General features: G+C 48.0%; 2 protein-coding genes across 4 annotated transcripts; both read left to right on the top strand.

The window, feature by feature from the left end:
- Positions 1-1,166: 1,166 nt before the first annotated feature.
- On the top strand, positions 1,167-5,357 carry SLC35C1 (solute carrier family 35 member C1). Of its 2 annotated transcripts, XM_015864390.2 has the most exons (3): positions 1,167-1,214; positions 1,301-1,830; positions 3,727-5,357. In XM_015864390.2, exons 2-3 carry the CDS (start codon positions 1,332-1,334, stop codon positions 4,284-4,286), a joined length of 1,059 nt encoding a protein of 352 aa, XP_015719876.1. In that variant the 5' UTR covers positions 1,167-1,214; positions 1,301-1,331; the 3' UTR covers positions 4,287-5,357. The 2 variants fall into 2 exon arrangements, with proteins under 2 accessions (XP_015719876.1, XP_015719877.1); XM_015864391.2 differs by lacking the exon at positions 1,167-1,214 and having other exon boundaries at positions 1,230-1,830.
- Positions 4,326-23,186, top strand: CRY2 (cryptochrome circadian regulator 2). 2 transcript variants are annotated; one of them, XM_032444893.1, is made up of 12 exons: positions 4,326-4,472; positions 7,565-7,673; positions 10,510-10,652; positions 15,348-15,532; positions 16,082-16,170; positions 17,145-17,285; positions 17,778-18,089; positions 19,170-19,321; positions 19,461-19,663; positions 20,130-20,219; positions 20,581-20,722; positions 21,197-23,186. In XM_032444893.1, exons 1-11 carry the CDS (start codon positions 4,447-4,449, stop codon positions 20,718-20,720), a joined length of 1,590 nt encoding a protein of 529 aa, XP_032300784.1. In that variant the 5' UTR covers positions 4,326-4,446; the 3' UTR covers positions 20,721-20,722; positions 21,197-23,186. The 2 variants fall into 2 exon arrangements, with proteins under 2 accessions (XP_032300784.1, XP_015719875.1); XM_015864389.2 differs by lacking the exon at positions 4,326-4,472 and adding an exon at positions 5,438-5,708.
- Positions 23,187-23,490: the final 304 nt, after the last annotated feature.

The following is a 23,490-nucleotide window of genomic DNA, read 5'->3' as shown; positions in this document are numbered from 1 at the left end:
CTTTATTAGAAAGCACTGTTTAGAGAAGGTGGGACACGTTGGCAGGTGGGCGCAGGCAGATGGGGGCTTTATGCCCTATGCCATGATCCAGGGCTGCGGGTCAGTCCCTTCAGCCTACATCCACCCCTCGGAAGCAGCGTGTTCCTGCACACTTGCATTGCAGCAGGAGGTGCAGAGTTCAGCACCGCCCACACGCCAGTCACGCAGCAGTGAACAGCAGCGACATTTTTATGCTTAGATTTACACGTTGGCACGGCAGGAAGAGCAATAAAGCAGCCAGTGCTTCCCCGTGCTGCCTTTATGAGCTGTGTGCGGATGTCACGGCGCCTATTTCACTCAGGTCGTACCGGGAAGGTTTGATTTACCTCCACACAATGAGAACTTTATGTCTGCAAGTAAGACTGGCACGGGAGGGATGCTGACAGGAGACAGCAGGGCCAGTATTATTCCCAGCACTGCTGTGTGCAGCTCCTTAGTATCCAGGCGTCTTCATCCCAGCCGGCTGCCAGCCCTGGGAGCCTGAACAGGCTGCTTTGGGGAGAGGAGTTGCTTAAGAGGTGGGGAGGGGAACGGGTAGATGAGGTCTTTATTTCCCACAGTAGAACATGTAGGCTAAGAAGCCTACAGACGTTATGAGCTACGAAGTAGGTAATTTGTGCCTGAATAATCCCCCAATAAAAGAGCTGCCCTCGTGTGATGTGACACTCCATTGAGCAGAACGGGCAGCAAGAAAGGCAAGCAGGAGGAAACCACCCCCAGCAAAGCACTGGGAAGTCTATGAAAAGCGGCTGGAGCGCAGAAACTGCGATGCTGTGGGCTTCAAGAAAATAAAAAGATATCAAAATCGGGCGGAGCATCGGCACGGGCTGCACAAGGACCCTGTGTCTCTGCTCTGCTCTGCTCAGCTCTGCTCTGCTCTGCTCTGCCCTGCGGAGATGCCCGGCGCCGGCCGTCCCGCTCCGTCGGGCTGGAGGTGGTTGGCCGGCCGGACGCGCTGCTGGCCGCCAGACCTCCATCGCCACTCCCCCCGGCGGGGCCCGGCCCTCCTCTCCCCGCGACCCCGCGTTCCCTCCCGCTATGGCGGCGCGGCCTGCACGACGGGGAGGCGGCGAGCGGCGCCCGCGGGGCGTGAATAAAGCGCGGCGGGCGGGGCCGCGGCGCTCCGGGAAGCGCGGGGCCGGCGGCGGCGGTGGAGGCGGCTGTCGGAGCGGAGGGTGAGCGGGGCGGGCGGCGGGAGGAGGAGGGAGGCGGCGCCGGGCCGAGCCCAGCCGGGCTGACGGGCTGCGGCCGCCATGAGCAGATCGCAGCTGACGCGGACCGGGATCTTGCGGATGGCGCTGGGCGGTGCTGCCGACCCTCTGCTGCCGGCGGAGGGCGCCGGGGGCCGGCGGGTGCCCTTCGTGCTGCGGGCCCTGCGCATCGCCCTGGTGGTCAGCCTCTACTGGTTCGTGTCCATCACCATGGTGTTCCTCAACAAGTACCTGCTGGACAGCCCCTCGCTGCGCCTCGACGCCCCGCTCTTCGTCACCTTCTTCCAGTGCGCCGTGACGGCCGCCCTGTGCCTCGGCCTCAGCCTGGGGGCTGCCTGCGGGCCCTGCACCGCGCTGCCCAACCTGCGCCTCGACCCCAAGGTGTCCCGCAGCGTCCTGCCCCTCTCCGTCGTCTTCATCGGCATGGTCACCTCCAACAACCTCTGCCTCAAGCACGTCGGCGTGGCCTTCTACAACGTGGGGCGCTCGCTCACCACCGTCTTCAATGTGCTGCTCTCCTATCTGCTCCTCAAGCAGACCACCTCCCTCTACGCGCTCCTGGCCTGCGGCATCATCATAGGTGAGTGGGGATGGGCCTGCACCTGTCCTAAAACCCCAGAGAGCCCAAGGAGATGCTCCTGGTGGTTGGAGGGGGACCTGGTTAACGGGACTGTGGTGTCTCCTCCTGGGCTTCAACATGTAGATGTACCACTGTGCACAGTAGAGTTAACGCCTGCTAAAAGGTCCTTGGTTGCTCTCTTGACTCTTCAGTCCTTCTTCCTGCAGTACAGTGGAACACTAAGTTCCCACTTCCCTGCTGAGGGCTTCCTACCTGCTTTTTATGAGCATTGCTTAGCACCTCTTGGTAGGCAGAGCCACGGTAAGGGGGCTGCAGTGGCAGCTTCCTCAGGTTGAGTGGTGATCCTTTTCCTTGACTTGCTGTCACTTTAAGCACTAACAACTATCCACTTTTTAATGAAGTTTCATTGCCTTCGCTTAGTACCATTTCTTTTCTGCAAAGACCACAGGAAAAACTACTTGTTTTCTACTTATTTCCAAGTGGATGTTAATGATTAACTTTGAAAACAATATCAGTGTTTATTTAAATTGCCAGCACTGTTGGGACCGTACAATGCAGAATGCCAGTTGAGATAGGATTAGTTAGTCAAATCAAGCATAAATCACCACCAGAAAATCTGGTTGTGTGGTAAGAACGTAGGGCAGGGCATTAGTGGGAATTGCTCACAAGTCTTTTGTTCCAAAGGCTCAGTAAAGCCAAAAGCTGTTGTCCATCTCGGGGCCATTCACTGTCAGGAATGTTAACTTCAATCCATTTCCTGATGGACCTGTGTTCATGCTGGTGTTTAGACAAGCAGATGGATTTCAATAAGGCAAACATAGTTCTCTCCATGAGAGCTAACAGGGGGCCACTCTGGCTGAATAGCTGCCCTCCCCAGGTGATGCAAGCAGTTGGCATCTAGTCTAATCTGACCTAGTCTAATGGTCGGATGTTCTCCAAGTCTGTGGTGCTTTCCAGCCTTCCAGGCTACTTTAAGGCTCAATCTCCCAGCTCCTTCTTCTGCAATAGGTGCATTGTCTGTATGCCTGCCAGCATAGCCAGGCATCCTTTGTACCCTGACACAGGGTTCTTCCTGTCTTCTTCCTATGCACTGAACTTGTTTGGACTTAGGCTTAGTTTAAAGCACATGTAGGGTGCGTTGCAGGCAGCTTCCCACATGGCTCCCAATATGAAGCAGCTAATGCAAAGGCATTGCAATACTCCATCAATAGGTGATCTCCCTGTTTATATTCTGCTGATAAGGTGGATGGGGAGAAGTCTCTCTCTGCCCTGGAGCCTTCATCTCCCATTTCAGAGATGGTCAAAGAGTGAGCATCAAAGTTTATTGCAGTGAAGACATCTTTCTGCCTTGCGACCTCTTTTTGATCAAGTTCTTTAGTGTTACACCCATATGTAATACTTTCCATCTTTCCACAGCTTATCTGTCTGTTATTGCTAACAGCGCAGCAAATCCTGGGTGGGGGTGTGAGGCTTTTATCCTAATTTTCTTTAAACTTTCAGGATAAGAGGAATGTGTCGCTGTGTGTCCAGTTTGATCTCTTTGCAATTAAAATCATTCGGTCTCCTTCTGAAAGTGACCCATATACAAAGAATAGCGTTAGCTTTTGTTCTCAGCTTTTTGGAGTAATAGTTTCTGAGCTCTTGCTGCTTTCTCAGTGTGGGAATCAGTCCTCTGAGGCCAACAGATAGCACAATTAATTATCTGCACTCCTAAAATAAATCTTCCCAGGACAGTAATCGTGACACTTTGTGGGTTAACATAATAGAAAGGGGAAGCCTTCAATCCTGTCTCTGCTTGTGGCTGTGGTTTTTCAGCATAAGGTAGATGATGAATCACTGACTGTGTGTTTTGAGTCCTTTGGCAGTTCAGATGATACCAGATTTCTTTGATTGCAGGTGGCTTCTGGCTGGGTGTTGACCAGGAAGGAGCAGAGGGCACTCTGTCATGGACAGGTATCATCTTTGGGATCTTAGCAAGCCTGTGTGTCTCACTCAACGCCATCTACACCAAGAAAGTGCTGCCTGTGGTGGATGGTAGCATCTGGCACCTGACCTTCTACAACAACGTGAATGCTTGTGTCCTGTTCCTCCCACTCATGATGATCACGGGCGAGTTCCACACCCTCTACCACTTTGACAAGCTGGGAAACCCCAGCTTTTGGGGTATGATGACCCTGGGGGGAGTGTTTGGCTTTGCCATTGGGTATGTGACTGGACTGCAGATCAAGTTTACCAGCCCACTCACCCACAATGTCTCTGGGACAGCCAAGGCCTGTGCCCAAACAGTTCTGGCTGTTGTCTACTTTGAAGAGACCAAGAGCTTATTGTGGTGGACCAGTAACTTGATGGTTCTGGGGGGTTCCTTTGCCTACACGTGGGTAAAAGGGTTGGAGATGAGAAAAGCACAAGAGGATCCTAATCTCAAAAGCAGTGAAAAAAATGAGACTGGTGTGTAGGAAGGTCCAGCCTGCACCTCTGTTTCTGCACCTGGGGAGTTAACTTTCAGTACTCCTTCCTGGGGAGAAGAGCAAGGAGCAGGAAAAGTATTCACCTGCAGCAAATGGGGAGCTGTGTCAGGAACCAGAGCCAAAGAACGAACTGACTTATGTTTTATCCATGGATCTCCCCATCTCAGAGGCAGGGTGAGAGCATGTGTTCCGGAGAATTAGCAGACTGGGTTTTTTTTGTGGTCATTTTGTAAAATGGACATTGCTATTGACCTAGTCTGACTAATTTCTGTCATTGGCTGGGGAGGGGTGGGAGGTGAGGGGGCATGGGCAAAGAATGGGGTGGGAGCTCTGTATAGTTAGGAGTCTAGAATGAAGTGAGGGTCTGAAGTTACAAAATCCTGGAGCTCTGTGTGTGGGAGGATCAGGTGGCCGAGCTGTTGGGGATGGTTGCCTGTAAACTTCTGCTGCACAAAAAGGGGAAAAGAAGAAAAAGAAAGGAAAAAGCAAGCAAACAAACAAACAAAAAAAAAAAAGTAGATGGCAATAGCAGTTGTTCCTATTGCCTAGTTCAGTGCCAAGGACTGGAGATTCCCTCCCTTCTGGTTCTCTACAAGCCGAAGACACAGCGGTGCCTCTCGATCCCCTTTCCCAGAGTCAATGTCTTGTCCTGCAGAGATCTATACTGCCTGTTTCTCATATCTGGTTTCTTACTTGGGGAATTATGTTCAGAAGCAGGGATAAAACTTCTCATTCCCTTTTCCTGAGAGGGAGAGCATGCTCTCTGAAGTGACCGGCCTTACATCAGCCCTCTGAAACACAATGGTAGCACGGTGAGTTACCTGTGCTACTCTTGCAGAGGAGCAAGGTTGGCATCTGCCTTTCTCAGTGATGAGATGGAGAGTTGTTTTCCATTGTGCTTCCTTCAGAAGGATGTGTGCTGCGCCATCTTTGGTGTCTGCGGTTCGGTTTATCCCCTTATCCCCTCCGTTCCGGCGAACCCTTCGCTAAAAATAACACCTTCGGAATGTCGCATTTTGTAATCCCTAAATCCAGCCCAATAAAACCCGAGTCGCTCTGCGTCCGTTCACGTTGAGGTTGTGGGAGGGGCGTGCGAGGGTGCCCGGCTGTCTCCCGGCGCGGCCATAAGGGGGCATAATAACACCGGGCCGCCTCGCCCGCCCCGGGTCCGCCCCATCTCAATCACGGCGGGGCGGTCCCGGCCCGGTAGAGGCTATTGCCCGTGATGGCGGCGGCCCCGTCCCCGCCGCGCGGCTTCTGCCGCTCCGTGCACTGGTTTCGCCGCGGACTGCGGCTCCACGACAACCCGGCTCTGCAGGCGGCTCTGCGGGGCGCCGACACCGTGCGCTGCGTCTACATCCTGGACCCGTGGTTCGCCGCCTCCTCGGCCGTGGGCATCAACCGCTGGCGGTGAGCGGGGCACGCCGGGGGGCTGGGGCTGCAGGGAGATCCGCGCTGGCGGTGCGGGAGGCGGCCGGGAACTTTATGTAACGTTATTAGACTTTCCCTAAGCCGGCTGCGCCTCCCCGCCTCCATCTCTCTTGTTTGTTGTGGGGGGTGGGGGGAGTGCTGGGCCTGCTGTGTGGTCAAGCTGCCCGCTTCCTCCCTCTGAACGTGGGCAAACGTTTGGGGTGAGTCACGGCTGTGCAGAAAGAGAGCGCACCCAGTAGGCTGTGACGTTACATAACGCTGCCGTGCCGAGTCGCGGTGCTCCAGCCTTTGGAAATGGTGGGGCAGGTAGGGGTTCACCTGTGCGAGGCTGCCCCGTGTGCAGGTGAGCACATCCCTGCCCTCGTGTCATCCGCCGGGTGCGCTGGACGGGGCGCCCGCCTGGCTGGAAATCCTCCTAAGCGTTCCGCCATGTCACATGGCCACGCGTCAGGCTGGGGAAGCTGTGGCTGTCGCTGGCTGCTCGCCTGGCTGCGTCTGGGGGCTGCTTTGGGGCTGCTTACAAAGCATTTCTAGATGGCAGGTTGGAGAATGGCTGGAGGTCCAGCGGTGTGCAGCGGTCACCACAGTGCGGGTGTAAAAATCACAGCAATTGGTGCATCCTGGTACTGCTCGCGGCAGGAATCGGGCTGTCCGTAGAGCAGACTTTCAAGAGGCTGAAGTGCTGTTTGTACGCTGCTGACATTACTCATCTAGGAGAGCCGGAGCAATGCTCCCAGCACAGCAGTTTCTTAAAAGACCTTTATTGCAGGTGTACAGGTAGCAGTTGGTGCTACTGGCTGCTGGGCAGAAGTGTCTTAGCAAACTGCTTATGTTTATTGCAGCCCTCTTGTTTCCCAAAGGGAACCCTGGCTTAGTTTTGCTGTTTTTTTCCCTTCATTTACTTGTATTCTGAGGTCTGCGCTTCAAAGCGAGTGTTTCCTTTTAACCTGGCCTCCAGAAATGTGTCATGTTGTAAATCCTTTATTACTTAATTGCATACCCTATGTAAGCTGTATAAGGCTATAACCTATGTTTGATCTTCAGAATGCCTTGGAAGGGTGCTGTTCCTGTTTAACAGATGGGAGGTGGGCAGGGAGTAAGGAAATAGTTAATTCTGGTTATCCAGACCCGCTTCTGGGTCTTCTGTGCCTTGATGCTTAGCCTTTATTGCACCAAACCCTCAGCCCCTTTTCCAGAAGTGCAGAGGGATCTTGTTCTACCACCAAGCTTGCAATTCCCATTACAGTAATACAGCTGAGTAGAGAGCTGACCTTCACTGTTTGCAGAGCAGCTGTAGGTTAGCCTTCCTCTTAACTGTATGTGGTTTTAAGAGAGCTTTTGCAGATACCCGAGTCTTCCAGGTCACACTGCATAGTGGGCGTGTAGGAGTGGGGGAGAGGCAGAGGTTAGCAGACGTGCTAACCAAGGGCTGTGAGTTTCCCAGTAGCACCACGTGCTGTTGCAGAGATTAAAGTTTTAAAGCTGGTGTATTTCTCAGGGCTAGACAAACAAACTGGAGTTAAGACGTATGGTAGTGGAGGCAAAGACTGGACAGATTAAGTTGTTTCATGGCAAAATGAAGAGTCAGTAAGATGCAACATTAAGAATTAAAACGCATAAATGCAAAAAGCACTGGCTGGTGCAGCAGTCTCATAACTGTAGACAAACTAGGGAAGAATAAGAAGTTTTGCTTGTTTGGTGTTTTTGTTTATTTTTGTCCTTACTTTCAGTTTGATTGGCGATGCAGATTTGTTGGACTCCACTTGAGCTTCCTCACTTGTCTTTGGCTGTAGCCGGCCTGGCTGGTGGTAACTGCTCTTTTTGCTTCTCTGCAGATTTCTGCTCCAGTCTCTGGAAGATCTGGACAACAGTTTAAGGAAACTCAACTCTCGCTTGTTTGTGGTACGAGGACAGCCGACAGATGTCTTCCCAAGACTTTTTAAAGTAAGATAATACACTCTGTTTTCCTCGCTGTACTTCAGAAAAGTGATGTCCCATTGTTGTAGGTGACTTGGCTTCTTGTTAGCTTCAGTGCTATCCATTATGGCAAACTTAGGAGCTGTACATACTCTTGTACACAACCTTACAAGCAAGTGAGTAGAGTGTAATCCGTTGCTGGGGTACCTGTACTTTGCATTCTGGAATGGTGGCTTTTTGTCTTTGCTTTTGCACGTCAGGCCTCACAGGACTGTACTGCAGTCTTGCTGCCTTTACTCAGTAGGAGCGTCATATCCATATGTGCCTTTAGAAACAGCTGAAACAACAACAACAACAAAAAGCATATTGATCTGCAGGTGAAGTGCAAATGAGGCTTTGTGTCATCATTTCAAAATTCAGAAGCTTTTGTGCTAGCTGACCTTCTTTGTCTGCTTCCATTCAAGGCTGCAGTTAAGCACCTCAGCAGCAAAACACAGCTTAGGTCCAAGCTCCTTGTTGATGTACTGTTTAGGACAATGGAATATGCACTGACCTCTGTGGTCGATGATGGATTGGTGGGGTATGTTTCTAAAGTGATGCTTCAGTACTGCAGACTGTGAGATGGGCAAGGCTGGCAAGAGTATCTCCTGTAATACAAAGGCTCCTCAAGTGTTAGAATTGTATGACTCATTCTTCTCTGTCACATCCTAACGTTGTTTTGCCATCATCTTTGAAGCTTTCTGGCAGCATCTTTGCTGGAATGACAAAGCTACAGGAAAACAGGGTTCACCATGGTCTTATAAGCTGTGTTTGTCATATAGATTGTACTTTAGGGATGGTTGACAGAAGTAGTGCCCCCAAAGCCTGCTGTGACCCAGCTGCAGAAAAGAAAAGGTAAACTTGAGTCAGCACCCTCCTGCTGTATGTTATCCTGATGTATATTTGTGGGAGGAGCGCAGTCTTGGGGAGGGGAATAGTGTATGCAGATCAGAAAGTGCACCAGTGTTTATTTTGGCTTCTGCAGGTTAGCACGTGACAAAACTTATGTGCTTCTTTCAGCCTTTTTAGAGACTTTGTTATTTTTATCTTTTGATCTGCAAACAAGTCTAAGCTATTAGTAGCCCATGCCCTCCTTATTTTAGTTCAAGGACTGGGTACTTGCAAGATAAGTGAAACTGTGTGGGAGAAATATACCCATTCTGATCAAAGAAACAAAGAAGTAGTCAGTAGGGTCTGAGGTTTGGACATATGGTTGTGAGATCAGCCAGGCCTGGGGGTTGGTACAATCTCTTCTGACTGGGCAGGCAGTTCAGTGGATATCTTACATGTGCTCTTAACAGAGTTGGTGGGTTTTTTGTTTTCTTTTTCATTCTACTACAAGGTAAATGTGTGGCTTTCGTGGGAATTCAGGCCTCTCCTGAGCTGATAAACTGAGCAGCAAATACTGGATAAATGAATGGCAGCAGCTTGTGCTTTGCTCTCAGCTGTTGTGAGGAGCTGACACATGTGGTAATGCAGCACTTACGTCCAATTAATTTCTGCTCTTGCTGCTGGGAGCTGAGCTGTGTTGTTGGTAACAGTTGCTGCAGTGGCACTGTGTGCATGGGTACAGTGAGGCAGGCAGATGAAGTGTACACATTAGCTCTGCTTTAAACTTCATAGTAATATAGGATTTTTGTCACCTGCTGTGGTACATACGTGTTGTAGTTCTCTTTCCTTCCTAATAGTAATTTTACGATTCAAGGCAAGCTTATATGGTTGTTTTCTGCTTCTAAACTCCCATCCCAGTCTTGAGTCTTTGTTTTTAAATGATCATTAATGAACTAATAATGTCTGTTCCTTGTGCAGTGCTTGTGTTTCTGATGCCTCTTAGGTCTGGTTCTGAGATGGAAGAGACCATCCTGTGCTTACAGAAGTGACTCACTGTCTCACTTGGAGACTGGTTCACATCTTGCTTGTGTGCAGGTTTTTTTAAGTGTCTCTATAGATTTCTGGCTGTGTTTGACTGGAGTGTTTGCTAAACAAATCTGTGGGCTGCTGCTCTGTTTGATGGATGCCTCCTGAGGGTCACTGTGGAAACCATTAAGCCTCTTCTCATAGGATTCATTTTCTGAGGAAAACTAGGCCATAGTCTTTGAGAGGAAACTATGCAGTGCCAAAGCCTGGAAGAGGCAGAGAGCTATTTCATAAGGCCTTTGTGAGAGATCTGCTGCAGGTGTGAGATAAAAAATGGATTTATGGATCCGCTAGGCTGAATAGAAGTTCTACCTTTGGAGAGTTAATCATTTCAATCTGAATTGTAGTATCATACATTACTTTTTGGAGCAGAGATGTCTGCTAAGTTTGTCCTTTTCCCAATACCACATTTCTTGCTTTTGGCTTGGGCAGTGGTCTTCTATTGTACAATGGCTTTATAGGGAGACATGGGAAAAGAATTAAGTGTATTCTCTTTAGTTGATAGTAGTCTGCATGCAATCCTTGCTCAGAAGTTTATATTTTTACATTGAAAGATTTCTCTGAAATCCTCTTTTTGCAAATACTGGAATGGGATGGCAGGGTTTCTTTTGGATACAACCAAACAAGGTGGTGTTAGGTCAAGTTGTAAGCTAAGAACATAAATAGAGAAGAACTCCAGCCTCCTTTCGTGTGGTTCAAATCCAGCTTTTAGGAATTTGCACAGCATTTGCCAGAGCTGATAAAATTATTGGTTCTTCCGTTACCCCAATGACAGACTGCTGTTCTCCACAGGAAGCTTCCCTAAGTTCCCAGGAGCTGACAGTAGCAATTACAACTTCAATGATTTAGTAATAGTGCTGGTTAAAAAGGTTTTCTTTTTGGCACCTGCTTGTATTATTTCTTACAGGAATGGGGAGTCACTCGTCTCACCTTTGAATACGACTCGGAACCATTTGGCAAGGAGAGAGATGCAGCTATTATCAAACTGGCCAAGGAGGCTGGTGTGGAAGTGGTCATTGAGAACTCCCACACGCTCTACGACCTGGACAGGTAAGGGCAAAGTGCTGCCTCAGCTGGGATTGCTGTGGCTGGGAAGACCTCGGTCTCCTCATTTACTTCGATTACTGTATGTTGATCTCTGTCATCCCTTGTGAGCTTGGGAGGTGTCACCAGGATTACTCTGCGCACTCCAGCTTTTGATTAGAGTGCGTCAATATGCAGACAGTGACGTGAATGTATAGAAAGGTGTTGCCTCAGGCTAACTAATCTGTACTTTACTGTCATTTAAGTTGCTCCGCTATGTCCTATTGATTGATTTTCTTGGGCATGACCTGTCTGTGTGGACTGCTTTTTTTTACTTCACTGTATTAAAGGTGTCCGAGTTACTGTCTCAAACAGAGACAATAAAGGCAGGGCTTTAACAGATGGATGTGCCAGGACAACTGGAAGAAGTAGAACAAGGTAGATTGGGGCAAACTTACCTTCTTCTAAAATCTGAAGGCCTTGTCTTTATTGTGCATTTGTTATGGCAAAGTCTTTCCTATATCTTGAGGTTGGTTTATTTATATGTAGGTAAGGTTGGCTTAAGACAGTTTTTCAGCTACGACTATACAATATGCTTGACTTGAACCATGTTTCAGTGTTATTCTTATAGGCTGGTTTCCTTTTCTTTTTTTCCTTCAGATGACTCGTATCAGTAATGTTGATTGTAGTTTTTCTCCTTTAAATCTTTAGTATATGTAACTTCCTGTGTGAAAGAGCACTGCAGTTTAGCATGTGCTATGTGGAAATGTTTACACGTGGGGTAGGGGAGTTCTTCACCTCTCTCATAAGGAGGAACTCCTCTCTACCTTTCTTGCATTAGAAGATGCTATGAACACTTAATTTATCCTCACTTCTTCAGCACCCCTCACACCCTTAATTCTGTCCTCCTTGTCTTTTCCCACTTGGAGAGTCTTAGCTTATTTACATTTTCAGTTGAAGTCTGTTCTGCAGCTGTTCTGATATCTTTTTTGTTGTCTTACTTTGTATTTCTGTGTGCTTATGGGGTGATATGGAGGGTGAAGAACTGTAGCTGGTGTTCAAGGTGTAGGAGCAACACGCATTCACTTAGTGCTGTAATATCCTTCTTTCAACAGTCACCAGTGTTTTTGTTAGTTTGCTTTTCTGACTGTCATTGGGCTGATGTTTGTGAGAATCTTATCAGGTGCCTTCCAAAACTCCTGGTGGAATCTGTTAGCCAGATATGCCCTGCTCCTGAGATTAATATGGCTAATAGACATTACAACTTCCCATTACCAAGGCCAGTTTAACCCTCCAGCATATTGTACATAGCCATTTGTTCACCGGTCCTATTAGTATTTTCTACTAATCTGCCCACCAGATCAAGCTTTCTGTTCAGTAGTCCCTCTGATGCCCTGAAGTGCTTTTCAAATCTCACTTCATGCTCACTTTCTTGCCTCCTCACTATGTGGACAGTTTTAAGGCAAATGATATTTAGTTGCAGCAGCCTGGCTACTTCTTTACATCCTTCAGAACTTCTGGCTACATGTTGGCTGGTTCTGGCAACTGTTTCTGTTCAACATCAGTTTTGTTACATGCTTCTTGTTTTTGCTTAGCATGCTTTCTTTTTTCTAATGCCATTCTCAAAATGAAAGCCAGTGTTGTGTAATTGATCCCAGGAGGATGCTGAATTGATGCATCCAGAGTTACGCTTGGAGCAGATGTGGTAACTAACACTTTTGGCTATACCATATACCTCAGCTATACCTGCTGCCTAAGACAACATTGTAAGTTGTCTTTCCATCTTATGGACCCTTGACCAGTTGTTCCATGGAGCATTCATTTATAGCATCTAGAAAACAGTTCTTGCCAGACCATGGGTTGTGACAATTGCCTGGTCTCTGCAGAGGCAGTCGAAGTCTCCAATTACTCTGACATTTCCAGGTTCTTGGTGTCTCTGGGGTTTCTCAGCAGGTAGTACTGCAGTTCTGAGACTGTATTCCTCTTGGAAGTCTCTCTCAGGCAGGGCGTATCGCCCTCCAGTCATGTTATCCAGTCTTCTAACTCATGGAATGTATTGTTCCTCTGCTTGTTCCTTTTTTTTTTTTTACTTGCATTGTTTGTAACTGAGTGTTGGTGGCCTTATCTTGCTTTAATCAAATTTCTGACAAGACTATCAGGCCTGTTTTTGAGCAACACTGACTGATTTTTCACTTAAATGAATGGTTCCAGCCATCCTTCCCTTCTCGCCTGCAGTATGTTCTGAACACTACCACCAGAGCTCCTTTTTGACATCTACCAAGAGCCTGTTCTGTTAACTTGTGAGTCCTCTCTGGTACCACCAGTGTAGCTGTTTCATTATCAGAGCCTCTTTCCCCTTCTCTCCCCCAGACAAAGTGAGGGCTGTGCAGAATCAGTATCAGTTCTGGAAAAGAACCCTAAAAACCTGGAGACACGCAGTCCAGATCATCTGTGTTCGAGCTGTAGGATTCAGACAGCATAGATAATCTCTTAGATATCAGCTTAGCCTGCTCAAAGGCTTTCCTTGACCATTATTCTGTCTGACAACTTCCAGCTGACGGGTTGTTTTGTCCCTTCTCTGGATCTGCCTGTTCTCTTCTCCTAGGGATGTAAATCCTCTGCAGCCTGCTTGCTGACAGTCAGTCTTGTGGTTTCTGTAATCCCAGACAGGCCTGGGTCGTGCTGGGGGTGCGGTGTTGGCCAGAAAGGAGCACCGTGAACCTGACTGTATGTAGCACATATTAGGAGCGGCCGTACCTCAGACACTACTGTCAGATGGAAGTAATTAAATGCCTTTCAATAGCAGTGCTGGCTAACTGAAAGGAACCAAGTTATATACTGTGGTGGTTCTGCCATTGGTGATTACACCATGCCAAATAAGTGCTTTGATTCCATCTTTGAAGTCATTTTAAGTTTTTTATGCCAGACCATGGTGCCCTGGGGGCAGGTATTCTCTCCCTGCGCTGACACTCAGCCTGTTGTAATGTCACCACTCCGTCTTTCACGTGCTTATACATCTGCAGATGTGGAATTGTTCATCCTCTGTCCAGTGTCTGTTGTGTAACATACCAGTTGATTATCTATCTTCTCTTTGAATCCAGAGAAATGCTGTTCATTTCGTCTATGATTAGCCCTACACAGGCTTATGTATGGGTGTAATTGTATAAGCTGAAGAGGTTCATTGAATAGTATTGGTGAAATCCTGGGGGTGGTGGTCTTGTTAATCTGTGACCTGGGCTGTGTAGGAGAAAGTCTTGTGAGATTGTATGGCTTGGGTTAGAAGGATACTAGGAGGAGGGGATGGAATCTGCTTGCAGGGCTTCCCATAAAAGCTGTGTGCGTTAGGTTGAACTGTACAACACACAGTATGTATTGTATAATACCCAATATTGTACAAAGTCTGGGATCTGGTACTTCTTTTCATGGCAGTATTGGGCAAGATGCAAATTTTGTTGCATAATAGCAGTGTCAGGTGCTGTAAAATGTGCCGTTTGTTCTAGTCCCATCTCTTAATGATTTGTGCCCCAGATCCGGCAGCTGGCTATTTGGGAAGCTGTGGCAGGGAACTACTGATGATGTCAGCCAGGGCAGTGCTCACCTGCAAGTTGCCATGCTTTGCTCTATTAGCTGTTTGCTCACAGAACCTGTGGGTCTCAGGCTGAGCTGTGGTGGTTCTAAAGCCTCCCTGGAGCGCTTGCTTCACTGGAAAGATCCTGTGGCCTGGGTGGCACTGAGGAGCGGAGCCCAACATCACAGTTCAACTCAGCATGGCAAAGCAGAGCACACGTGAGGGCCGCTAAGGGCTGGGAAAGCCGGCATGTCGCTCCTCCTCACCACACGTGCAGCTGCCAGGAAGGGCAGGGAAGGCACATGGTGGTGGCTGAAGTGCTGGGCTCCAAGCCCAGCCCCTTGCATAAGCTGTTGACTGTACGGGGTGGGGAAGGCAGTGCTGCTGCAGCTCTGTGTGAGCTGTGGGGTTGGCCGCCTCTGCTTTATGTAATGCTGGCTTTCCTCTGCCGCCTGCCTTGCTGTTAACTCCTTCCTTACTTTGGGTTCCCAAAGGTCTCTATGCAAGGCAAACTGAAGCAAACTAAGTCTGCACTAACCTAGCAGGCTGCAGGCGCTCAGTGAACAGAGAGATGAGGAATTGTAGCTGCTTGTTTTGTCCCGTAGTCAGACACAGGTGAAAAAACCTGAGACAGGTCTGCCCATGACTTCATGTTGTGGGCAAGCACGGTGCCTGCTCTAATCAGAGAGGAATGATGCAAAGTGGGATTTGTCTCATCTGGGATGGGTGGAGGGAGGGATCACCATCAGTCTGGGACTTGTTGTGGCAGACAGGGAGGGAGGTAAGGTCGGAAATGGGCCAGGACATGGTGGGGAAACAGATGCAGATCTGGGATTTGTCGGCTTAAGGAGTATTCAGGCTGAGATTTCCTTCAGAAGTCTGGTGAAGAGCGCTGGGAGCAGTAATGGTAAGCCTGATGCAGCAGAGCTGGGTTTCTTTTTCCCATGGAGAATGATTAGTGCGAGGTTTTTGTTTTGTGTTTTCATTTTAAATATCCCTTTGAGGGATGCATCAAGTGGAAGCTGTATCTGTAAAGATTTCTGTATCCGAAGTGAAAGGCTATCCTGAGCAGAGACAGCAGTTTGGCTGTCATTTTCTTGTCCTTCCTGTGGCAGCCAGGCCGAGTTATGTCACTTTGCTTATTTTGTTTCCAGAATAATAGAGCTGAATGGCAACAAGCCACCCCTCACCTACAAGCGCTTCCAGGCCATCATTAGCCGTATGGAGCTCCCAAAGAAGCCAGTGAGCAGCATAGTAAGCCAGCAGATGGAGACGTGTAAAGTAGATATCCAGGAGAACCATGACGACGTGTATGGGGTCCCATCCCTGGAAGAGCTGGGTATGTATTGTGAGTGAAGCTGGGGTTAACTGCCAGTCAAAATGGGCTCTATTGAAGCTGCTTCTGATGACTGACACCTACCCAGGACAGCTCCAGTGTTGTCTTCGTGCCCTGCAGGCAGCTTAATGTTTTCAGCAGGTGCCAGGCTTTGTGAGAGGAAAGTGCTGCTGCTTTTGCACTTTCCGTTGATGCACAACATCCCTTTTAGCATTACTCTGAAATGTTCTGCATCTGCCCTTAGGTTTTCTGCTATTCTGAGCACATAACCACTGTATCAGTGTCTCATGTCCCTGCCAGCTGCTGTCCTCCTACTGTTGTCCTCAACAGGTTGTATAACAGACCCAGAGAGGAAAACTAACGGTGTTCCAGGCACATGTTACTTCATTCACTTATTGTCAAGCACTGCCGACTTGAGAGTTTAGCTTGCTGTGGAAGGACTGGAGTAGCAAGTCAGCCATATTAAGCAACCACAGTATTTAGTGTGTATTGACACTGCTAACATTTATTCCCATCTGTACTGTTCATATCATACAAAGTTCTTTCCCTCAGGCTTCCCTACAGATGGTCTTTCCCCTGCAGTTTGGCAAGGAGGGGAGACGGAGGCCCTGGCACGGCTGGATAAACACTTGGAAAGAAAGGTAATCCCCTCTCCTGTTTAAGGGATCATTCCTGCAGCTTTGGGCTCCAGACAAAAGAAAGAAGTTGAACATTAGCCATTGCTCTCTTTTCCTGCTTATCTTAGCAGTGGCCCTTACATTGGCCTATGCAGGCCCACGCGATGTTGTTGGAGTACTTCTGTCATCTTGGATTGTGTGGGGATGAAGGAACTCCTGGGCTTCTTCAAACCCGATGTAGTAAAACTGTATTAGCCGTGCCACTGTTAGAAGCACATAAGATTCTACTCATTTATTTTTTCTCGCTCCATTTCATTTAGAGGAATGCAAACTTGGAAACTCTCATCCAAGTTGCTCAGTTCCTGCTGCATGCTACGTGTCAGCTCCTTTTGTCTTTATCTGAGGTACTTGCTCATAGACAGTTACCTCCCCTGCGTATTTCACAAAGTGGTATTTCTTTAGCTCTGTGCTCAACTATCTCAGTTTCTCCTGTCAGATCTGTGTTCTTCGCTATTCTGTGCATGAAGCAAACAATTTTGAAGTCATGAAATTAGATTCAGGTGCAGAAAACTTCTAAACACTTCTTGTTTTTTTTAGTTCTGGTGACAGCCATAGAACTCAAAGTGTAAATTCTTGCCAAAGAGAGATTAAACTGTCAGCACTGAACGGGTCTGAATTTCCCTAGATACTCTAGTTTAGCGTGCAAAATGAGATAGGCAGACTTGGATGTAAACAATTGCATTAATATGCATCCCTGGGAGATCTCAGGGTTATTAGCTCCTGTAAGCAAAGCAAATTTAGTCATTTTCTTGACTAAAAGGACTAGTTTAAAGCAAAGATTTTACCTTTCTTGAATAGGGTGTGGGCACTGGAGTTGTCCACTTGAGATCTCTCCCAGCAGTAGCTGGGAGAAGTGAATAGAAGAGACTGTGCTGCCAGGCCTAAGTATGCTGATAGATTTGGATTTGTTTTGGCTAATTTCTCCTGAATATGTTTAGGCATGGGTTGCAAATTACGAAAGACCAAGGATGAACGCCAATTCATTGCTGGCCAGCCCGACAGGACTCAGTCCCTACCTGCGTTTTGGCTGTTTGTCCTGCCGCTTATTTTACTATCGTCTCTGGGAGCTGTATAAGAAGGTAAGATAAGAAGTTTGTGGGGAGGGCAGGCTGGTTTGGAGCGTAGATGGATGCCAGTTGCCAGACACTGTGTCAGAACAGCTGCAAAAAAATGCTATTGCCTCACTTGTGTTTGTCTATTGGATAAAGCCTGTTGCTGCTATAAGGGACTTTTGGGTAAGGAAAAGGGATTGTTCTGTACCTAATTGAGCAGGTCTCGGACCTTATGGTACTCTATTCTTCAGGCTGGACTCCTGTTTTGTGAGCCACGTAGAGCTTTTTACTGTTAGTTATGGGTGGTTCAAGTCACTTGTCGGTGCAACGAGTGGGCATAAAGCATGTTCTGAATCCATCACTTGGGATTTCTGGAGAAGGAGGATTCAGAATCAAGCATTATGGCAGTTGTCAGTAACAGTCTTGGGAAGTGGGTATAAAGGCATGGGTGGCTTGCAACTCATCTGAGTGATGCCAGTCCTCCCCTGCTTGTGAATACTGTTGCTCCCTCCTCTACAGGTGAAGCGAAACAGCACTCCTCCCCTCTCCCTGTATGGACAGCTTCTCTGGCGAGAGTTTTTCTATACAGCAGCCACAAACAACCCAAAGTTTGATCGCATGGAGGGGAACCCCATCTGCATCCAGATTCCCTGGGACAAGAACCCTGAAGCCTTGGCAAAATGGGCGGAGGGCAAGACAGGTTTCCCTTGGATTGATGCAATCATGACCCAACTGAGACAGGAAGGGTGGATCCACCATTTGGCCAGGCACGCCGTGGCCTGTTTCCTGACCAGGGGAGACCTCTGGATCAGCTGGGAGTCAGGAGTCAGGGTGAGTCTGACATTTCCAGAGGCTTGCAGGAGGCCATAAGGAAAACAAAGTCTCCCTGGCACTTGCTGCAAGGATGGGCACACAGGTATGGCTTTTGCTTAGCATGTAGAAGTTGCGTGGAAGAGAGGATTTGCCAGCAGGCTCCTGGCCTGCTAGCAGTCTGCTTTCCACCATGAGGGCCCAGAAAGTATTGAGAGTCTCCAGTTGCTGTAACAAAATGTTAGTGGAACCCATTGGTTAATATGGACTTTGGGGTTGGGTGGGCTGCTTTTTTTTTTTTTTTTTTTTTTTGATAAAAGTTCACTCAGTCCATCTGTTTCATTTGAAAGTTCAATGTCTTTTTATAACCGGACCTTTCTCCTTATTGCTTATTGTGTAATCCATCACCGTGCCGGTCAGGGAACGCTCCATGACTGTGAAATCAGAGTCTAAATTCTCACAAGAAAAGAGGTAAAAGACGATCCTTTGGGGACATCTGAAGGGACAAGCAGCTTGAACTTAGTGGGTGTACATACCTCCCATGAAAAAAGTGGAGGTAGATGCATCTGGTCAGAAGGCTGTCAAAGCAGAGCGCAGCTGAAAGAGCTTCAGGGTCAGATGCTAAAAGCGCTGCATATGTGCATGAATGTGAATGAGTTATTGCTGAAATCTGTCCGTCTCTTGGAGTGGAAACGAGATCTGGGACCTTCAGAGGGGTTCATTCTTCTTACTTTGGTGCTTGCTCTTCTGTGCAGCATCTGCCTGCTTCCCACAGCTGGTGCTTTGCATTTATTACACCTCTCCGGTTAGGATCGATACCCCAGGCTTGCTGTAACACTAGGTAGTGATTTAGTCTGTAGCTGCATGAGGGATTAGCCAGCATCTTATCAGTGTGAGCAGGCAGTGCCTCCCTATGTGAAGGTGTCAGGAAGTGAGATGTATTGACCAGCCACCTGGCTTCAGCCAGCAGTTTGCCTCCTTGCTGCTGCTCTGGTTTCTGAGAGCTGTTTGGTGCCTGCCATTTAATATGGCATATTGAGATGGCACAAAGTCCTGACTGGGGGAGCTCACACTCACTGTCTGTTCCTCCAATTGCTGCAGGTGTTTGACGAATTGTTGCTGGATGCAGATTTCAGTGTAAATGCAGGCAGCTGGATGTGGCTTTCGTGCAGCGCGTTCTTCCAGCAGTTCTTCCACTGTTACTGCCCCGTGGGCTTTGGACGTCGCACAGACCCCAGTGGTGACTATGTGAAGTGAGTAATGTGACTTGAGCTTCTTTCTTGCTTGATCTGTGAGCTTAAGTCACCTGATAGGTATCTGGGGCTTTCTGTGCATTCTGAATGCTGCCTTGCTGTGCTAGAAGTGACGTGTGCATCTTTTTACTTGTTGCAGGAGGTATCTGCCCAAGCTAAAGGGCTTCCCCTCGAGATATATCTATGAACCATGGAACGCACCAGAATCTGTACAGAAGGCAGCCAAGTGCATCATTGGAGTGGACTACCCCAAACCCATGGTGAACCATGCGGAGACCAGCCGGCTGAACATTGAACGCATGAAGCAGATCTACCAGCAGCTGTCACGCTACAGGGGGCTCTGTAAGTACCAACAGTTGCAAAACATTGTGCCTCTAACATGACATAAAATGCTTGGAATTAGGGTCATGGTTTAAAGTACATAGCAATAGTCTCTTTCTTGTCCTTGCAAGAGCAGCAGTCCCTGCCAAAGCTGCTCAGTTTCCAGAGAGAGCTACATTTAGCTCTTGAACAGCTAAGAGTTGGGTTTTGTTTAAGGGTTGGTGATTGGTTCTGCACTATGTGCTACCCATAGTATATTCTTCACTTGGGGAGGGACGGGTGGGAATAGGCAGAGCATCCTACATATATATGCTGTTAAGTCACTGTGTCTGTCTTTGACCAACCCTGAGGAAGTACAAATCAGAGCTCATCCTCACTTGGCAGTTTAGGTGTGCTGGCTGGTGATGGCTAAGGTGTTTCCATGTGAAAGTCTTCTCCCAGCCCAAATGTTTCTTGTTTCTGTTATGTTCTTCTTGCCTTCCTATAGGTTTATTGGCATCAGTCCCTTCATGTGTGGAAGACCTCAGCGGCCCAGTTACAGATTCAGGTGCAGGACAGGGCAGCAGCACCAGTACAGGTGAGGTGGGAGCACTTGTGTATTTTGGACATAACTTTGTGTCAGCTTAAAGGCTGTGTGCAGGAGAGATTCCTTTTCTAATAACAACACAAGGGGGAATGGTTTTTAAACTAAAAGAGGGGAGATATCTATTAGATGCTAGGGGGAAATTATTTATTCAGAAGGTGCTGAAACACTGGAGAAGCTGTGGGTGCCCCATCAATGGATGCACTGAAGACCAGGTTGGATGGGATTCTGGACAGCCTGATCTGCTGGGTGGCAGCCCACCCATGACAGGGGGTTGGGCCTGGATGGTCTTTAAAGGTTCCTTCCAACCCTAGCCAGTCTGTGAAGCGTTGCAGTGACTGTTCTTTCTCTACAGCAAGCAGACTGCCGCAATCTGACCAGGCATCTCCAAAGCGCAAACATGAGGGAGCAGAAGAGCTGTGCACTGAAGAACTGTACAAGCGAGCCAAAGTGACAGGTCTCCCCGCTCCAGAGATCCCTGGCAAGAGTTCATGATTGTGAGTAGACCCTGGCGTGATCTGGCCTAAAATGTATTGTTCCAACAGCTAGCAAGGCTCAATTTTATTTGCTACATGCATTTTAATGAGCAAAAATGGACTTTTCTGGGGAGAGAGGTGGTTCCTGATTGTATCTGCATAGCCCTGTGATTTGGCAGTGGTCTGCCTTCTAGTTGCTTTGCTTTTGCTCAACAAGCTGTTAACTCAGTAGTCCAGCAGAGAGCAGTACCCTATTTCTACAATAAGCACAGAGCGCAGGAATGTTTGGGTTTGAGCTAGTGAGGGTTTCTTCCCCTTCGTGCAGGGTTTGCAGGCAGGTTTGCACGTGTCATGAGGACACAGGCTGGAGGAGGGGAAGGTTTTCTGCCTGAAACGCTCCATATCCCAGGATGGAAAGAGCTGGTCATATCAGCTTTTTGGTATGAGGGGAACTCAAAAGTAAACGCTTTATTTTGCCTTTTTTTTTTCCTGCAGCCGTCCACAAACAGCTTGCAAGTGAAGAGTGAGGGTGCTGTAGAGGTGACCAGAGGAGCAGGAACTGCTGCCTGTGCAGGACTGGAACGTGATCTGCGACAGAAAATCGGGGGCCTCGTAAAATATGAAATTCCAATAGCTGCCACAAGAGGGCGCCGTGTAGTGTGTACGTGGGGGTGTCGGGCTTTCTGATCTCCAAAGAGCCAAATATGTCTCTTCTCAGCCATGCCCTAAATCTGCCTGTGTCTAGGAGGGCAGGAGCTTTCTTTCAGCTTGTTCACTCTCAAGTGTTTCTGTCTTTTCTGACAATGGATCAATGCATGTGACTTGCTGCATTGATAGAGAGAGCAGCATCTGCACACGTCAGCAATAGTGAATATCCTTTCTCATCGTTAGTACTAGGCAACGAGGTGTGCTAACTTCAGTTCACACTGTAGTTGGAACTGAGAAGGAAGCTGCTGGAATATCCAAAGTACCCGTCCTAGAGATAACAGGGAATGCTCTGTATCTGTTTTGTTAAGCTAGACTGGTTGGGATGAAAATGCTTCCCGAGTAAATCCAGTGATGCACTTGTCAGATGAAGAAGAAATGAAGGATAATGTAGTATAGGAACAAAGAGACACAAACTGTCTACACATTTAGAAGGCACTTAAAACTTGCCCTGCAGAAGAATCTTGCTGCTGCCAGGTAAGCTGCAGTGCTGTTGCCTGCAATGGGCAGCTTCAGAGCAGCGTGACATGGAGGGAAAGGACTGAGAGAAGGGGAGATTCTCTGGAGAATAAGACCGTGCTTTGATGTGATTAAAGCAGTCTCTCCAAAGCTTTCTGATCCACATAATGTGGGAGCTGTACCTGGTGGGGAGAACAGCCCAGGGCTCAACGCTTTGCCACGTTTCCTTCCTTGAGTGAGAGCTCTCTCAAATGGAATAACCAGTATGTAGTGAGTAGCCTGTGGGGTGCCTCGTACTGATAGAGGATGGTAGCTCCTTGAAGCAAATCTTCCTTGGGCTCAAGTCTGTTGTCAGTTCTGTGTGGATGTTTGTTCTTTCCTGTATTGACATCTGTGTTTTTTGAGTTTCTACACAGTATTGTCCCTGTATCTCGTACTCTGTGCGCTGCTCTGAGTTCCTATTCACATTCATGCTGGTGCAGTATAGTCTGGCAGGACAACCATGTAGCTTCCCTGCCTCTTAACCATGCACTTTTTAGTCTGGTCCTGCTTCAGAATGTCATTTCAGCGCAGTGCTGGCTGAGTGCCCCTGCTTGCCTGCACACCTGAGAGGAAAAGGGATGGTGGTAGTGCAGAAGACCCTCTGTTCTGATAGTTGTTAAGAGGGATCACATCAAGTAGTCAGTCCCATGCAGTGGGCTGCTTCTGGCACTGTTCTCATTTACTGTCCAAAACCTTTCATCCCCCACCCTGTCATAAGTAGTGCAGAGCTATACATAAGCTTATGCACCTGACAGCTTGGGGAGCTTAGTCCTTGTGACCCACTCTTACTGGGATCATCAGAGTCAGTTTTGGAGCCCAGAGTAATGGGGGCTGCAAGGAGAAATTGACTCAGATGTATCTGGGGAACCTGAAGTGGTGGAGGAAGCAAATTGGTGGTACAGCCCAGTAACCTTTCCATCCAAGTAATCTCCCTGGGACGTTGACATGTTGGGTAGACTGTCCAAGTAAATGAATCACTTTTCCAGCTCTTTCTTCTAAGCTAATGATTGGAGTCTCCCTAACCCAGTAATCAGCAGGTTTTGTCTCTTTCTCTCTTACCCAGACCTTGCTCCCACTCTGGGAAGGAAGGTATAAGGGAAAGGTGACCTTCCCTGCCCCATCTTCTGCTGCAGAGGGAAGAAAGGGGAAAAACATGCACTTTGTTTACTTAGACTACAGAAATAGTGAATTCTGTCATTTGGAGAGTTTTGTGCTTAGGAAATGGTCTGTAAATATGACTTTTTATATATGTGTATATATAAATGGCTTTAACCTTCTCTATGCTGTCATCTAAGTTATTTCATTTGTTAAATGGTGTTATTTTTGCTGGATTCGTGGGGATAAAGAATGCAAAATCTCCCAAGTGATCCATCGTTCTTAACCATCAAAATGATCAAGGTGTGTAAAACTGGGATGAAGAAGCAGAATAGGGGATGATTGTTCTCTGTTTCCTGTAGTGTTTAGGTTTGGGCATATTCAATTAAGTTACCAGATGGTAGATCCAGCACAGCTGCTGCTTCCTTACGTAGATGTGTTTGTGGGTGCTGAGCTTGACCAAGCTAAAAAAACCTGAATTGCTCACT

Source organism: Coturnix japonica, chromosome 5 (assembly GCF_001577835.2).
Source record: "Coturnix japonica isolate 7356 chromosome 5, Coturnix japonica 2.1, whole genome shotgun sequence".
NCBI classification, from domain to species: Eukaryota; Metazoa; Chordata; class Aves; order Galliformes; family Phasianidae; genus Coturnix; species Coturnix japonica.
This window is presented reverse-complemented; position numbering and strand designations above follow the sequence as displayed.